Source organism: Etheostoma spectabile, chromosome 16 (genome assembly GCF_008692095.1).
Source record: "Etheostoma spectabile isolate EspeVRDwgs_2016 chromosome 16, UIUC_Espe_1.0, whole genome shotgun sequence".
Classification (NCBI taxonomy): Eukaryota; Metazoa; Chordata; class Actinopteri; order Perciformes; family Percidae; genus Etheostoma; species Etheostoma spectabile.
The window spans coordinates 19,042,550-19,046,727 of record NC_045748.1 but is presented as its reverse complement, the minus strand read 5'-3'; the positions used below and the strand labels follow the sequence as shown (position 1 = coordinate 19,046,727).

The 4,178-nt window shown below is 39.4% G+C and overlaps 2 protein-coding genes across 3 annotated transcripts in view; one reads left to right on the top strand and one right to left on the bottom strand.

Moving 5' to 3' along the window:
• Positions 1–931: 931 nt before the first annotated feature.
• Positions 932–2,169, top strand: ora5 (olfactory receptor class A related 5). The gene has a single exon (XM_032540340.1). The coding sequence runs from the start codon at positions 932–934 to the stop codon at positions 2,078–2,080; it is 1,149 nt and encodes a 382-aa protein (XP_032396231.1). The 3' UTR covers positions 2,081–2,169.
• Positions 2,170–3,583: 1,414 nt separating this feature from the next.
• The window catches only part of nup155 (nucleoporin 155), a 13,911-nt gene continuing 13,316 nt past the window's right edge, over positions 3,584–4,178 (bottom strand). Inside the window, exon 34 of one of the 2 annotated variants that reach the window (XM_032539625.1) lies at positions 3,584–4,066. In XM_032539625.1, coding sequence (XP_032395516.1) covers positions 3,928–4,066 — 139 coding nt within the window. In that variant the 3' untranslated portion in view covers positions 3,584–3,927. The remainder of the gene's footprint in view (positions 4,067–4,178) is intronic. The other variant, XM_032539626.1, reaches the window with a different exon arrangement.

The window sequence follows — 4,178 nt, the reverse complement described above, 5'->3', positions numbered from 1 at the left end:
CCCCCCCCCCCCCCATTAAACTTGTCAGCCGCATGCCCATTGTTTTATCAATGGTTAATACATAATATTACAAGCCATTAATAAGAATAAATCTTGAAAGCCATGTTGTGGAAAATCATTTTGGCTGGTGTTTGTTCTCCTCCAGCATGCCTTTTTAGTATTATAACATAATTCATCAGAATCAATACCTAACTTAGACCCTACATATTTTACTTAAGTTAAGGTAGCAATATCACAGTGTAGGAATACTAAGTTACAAATAATGTATTCGAAATAGAAATCTTACTTTAGTAAACGTGCAAAAGTATTAGAATCAAAATATACTTAAAATGAACTACTGAATATGAAATGTATTAAATATAAATGTACTTACTTTCATCCTCTGCTCATTAACCATTAATAATAGCCTTACTTAGTTGCTAAAGAAAAAAAGAAAGTAGTACCAAAGGTTCTGCTGGCATTAGACAGAAACTTCTCTTATGTAAAGGAGGAATGGCCCAATATTCAAACACTGCATCAGTGTTTGTTCATTTTAAAGATTAAATCACCAGGGTGTAAAATCAAGTACTGATGCATAGAGAAATAATGGGGGGCTCACTTTGTGCAGATGTAAGATGATACGTTTCCTTTTCACACACAAAAAAAAAAGAACTGAGATGAAAGTAAGATCTGCATGCAAGTGACCTGCTTGGTCTGTCATATTTTGCGAAGAAGCCTAAACTGAACTGCACCAGAGCGCAGGAATAACGGTGAAATGCTAAAATGGGCTGCACCCAATCACACTGTAGGGTGTGATTGGGTCTGGTTTCTCCCCCTCCTTCATAAATGTCCAAAGCATCCCACATTACAAACTTGGGAAACTGTGAGACCAGTTGACAGCATAGTGAAGATCAAGTGAAGTTGAAGTGGTGTCACTTGATTTTGTAAAACAATGGATGCAGATCAATGGATTCCATCCTTCATTAGAGCACTCATGTTACTAGGAGGAATCCTGGGAAACAACTGGCTGGTTATATGCTCCCTACATGGGCAGAAATCTGGCATCCGCACCAATGAGGTCCTTTTCATTAACCTTGCTTTCTCCAACCTCATCTCCAACTACCTGGTGGACCTTCCCGTCATCATGGCAGAATTAGCTGGACATTGGTTCCTAGGGGAAACTTTCTGTTTCGTGTTTCGTTTTTGCTCCGACCTCTCTGAAACCAGCAGCATCTACACAACCCTCATCATCTGTGTTTTCTGGCACCAGAAGCTTGTCGGCTCCCTGAAGCGTGGAGGTGCACCGGCGCAGCTGGACAGCTTGTGCATGGTGGGCTGTCTGCTGGCTGGGAGCTGGACATTATCCATATTCTTCAGCATCCCACACTTTTTCTTTGATGCAGTGGAGTCTGGAAATGAGAGCTTTCAGCACTGTGTGGAGATCTTCCCTAATGGGATTGCCAGCGAAATCTTTGACATATGTTATCTAACCTTTGCTAATGCTCTCCCTATTGTAGGAATTATTTTTACCAGTGCCCAGATTTTCATCACACTGCTCCAAAACCTGCGACGTATACATGGTCATGCCTCTGACCCTACCAAGGAGAAAGTTAAGGATGAAAGAAAGAGTATTGAAAACAGAAACGTCAGCACAGTTTCTTGTCCAGGAACCTCAAAAAATCCCAATGATTCTGCATCCGTAACACGCATTCATACGGGCCCGTCTGCTTCTTCCTGTTCAAATGGAGGGCTGTCAGATCACAGCTCTCCCCACAACAGGGTAACAAACACTGAAAGCAGGGTTGGACCTCCACCAAATCTTCCAAGGCCCAGCCAAACGCCAGCTAAGCCTAGTTCGAGCTCGACCACTCAGCTGAGAGCAGCGAAGAGTGTGCTGGCTGTAGCCAGCGTGTTCCTGGTCTGCTGGCTGATTCATCTGTTTGTGCGCATCACCAACACCATTCACACCTCGTCAATTGCAATGACGTTGGCCAGCTATATTGGAGCCTCCTACACCTGCATCATCCCCTACATATTTCTGTTCGGAATGAAAAGGATTTCTTGCTCATGTAAAAGGTTGAAAGGTGTACATCACAGATAGATCTAAATCTGCCAAAAGTGGCCTTGTTGAAAAAAAAAGCATGTATTTCTTGTACAAGAAACTGTAGAAGAGATGGGGATGAACACACGTGGCTCCAGTGCAAAACTCATTTGCCATTAGGAGCTTATCAAAGAGCTTTATCTTAAACCATCAACAGGAAATTAACCCTTTAACGTTTTTTGAAAGTCAATTATTAATTTAAGTAATTTCTTAAGTAAAATAAACATTCCTTAGTTTAAGTTTTATGAGATGGTAAACTGGATTTTTGACTGTTGGTCAGAAATAACAATGGTAGAGATATAGGTTAAAATACAATATTGCTGCTCACACTGCAGATTAAAAAAGAACAAACATAAAATGTCTTCTATCTACCGGTCGTGCACAAAGATGCCTAAATTTGATGGAAGAGGTGGGATTGTCAACACGAAATCCAAAATTAGTTGTATCTGGTAAACGTTATGTGGTATAGTCCAACTTCCCAGATTGTGTACTGTTGGGATAAACCCTGCTATTGGCCAACTATTTCAACTATGGCCAAGACGATTGAGATGTGTTAATCTGTGTTAATCTGTGCAGCCAGACTTTTCTCTAGCGCTGAGGAGATAGGTCTGGTTATGCATGGTATACTTTATTGGCCCTCGACTCACTGCGTAATTAAGAGAATTCAACCCGGCATCAAGTAAAAAATATTTTTCATGAGTCTACAAATTTAGCAAACTGTAATTGTTGTGTGCACATCTAATTGGAATTTAACTGGGAAAAAATCTTAAGCAATTACTGCCTTGGTGATGACTGTGAGAAACCTTAAGTGCCATTTCCAATTAAAGATAATTATGTCAACACAAACAGTAGACATGAAGTCCATTATTGCATTCCCTCTGCAGTGTCACATTATCGACACAGCAATTTAGCAATCTGTCTATGCATTTGTAAAATTTTACCCAATACTGTACCTAAGAAAGCAAGTTTGTTAGTTTACAGGTGACAACTAGTGTCTAAAGTGTTTTCAAAACATCGACAAAAGCAATTGCAACATTTATTTCTTTATAAAAAATGTTTAATGTTTTTTTTTTCCCTCAAAATTTTCAGTGTAGTATTGTGAACTACACCATGTTAAAAATGTGTTTCAAATTCAAAACAATTACAAAAGCACGGTTACATTCATCAACCAAGAAGATAAAATGCTCACTGTAAATAATATATATGGGAAAAAAAGGTTTGAGTGTGTGCATGTCCTTTGGCAGAAAAGACAACATTATGGCCAAGTTATGTACATAATTACAACATCCAACACTGAACTGTTAGTTTGGAGGCAAACGTAGAACAATCAACATTATTCCTGTGATCAAAAGGCTTTAGTCCAGTAAATTCACCAAGTAGATTCATATGAAAATATCCAAAAATGAATTGTCAATAACTGCATTTTCATATATGACAACTCACCTGCAAAAATCAGAGTGATTTCATGTTTTTATAAACACTGATGAACGCCAATATCTTGTGTCTTTTAGACACAGCTATTTGCACACAATGCAAACGACAAATAGTGTCTTGGATCTAAAGTTGTATTTCCGCATTGTTTAGACCAATAACAAAATGTATTAAATAAGTTATAAAACTTGTCTCTTCGGTATACCTCATCTTTATCAGAAGACTTTACAGTCATCTGCTCCCTCTGTTCCCAACAACAACCACTTATCAGTCTGAGAGAGAAAAGAGGCAAACTACAGTGCACTACAAACAAATCATGTGTGCTGATCACGTAAATCAACTATTTAATTAAGGTCAACAGCGCAAGATCCAGAGGTCACCTGTCCCTTGTCCTGTGAACAACGTCATTACCAGCATCAGTGGAGATTCTCCAGCTTTGCCTGCAGTGACTTGAAGTTGCCGATGGTTTGTTGAAGGGCTGAGTTTGGGCTCAGAGACTGCAGCTCCACGAGGTATCCACAGATGTTGTCCAGACACACATTAGTGAATCTGCGTCTGAAATGGAGAGAAAATAAGTATACCGTAGGTTTATTGCAGGTTTCGATAGTTTCAGTAACACACTAGGCACTAGGAAAGAGACATCAGATATGGTATTAGGGGACCACTA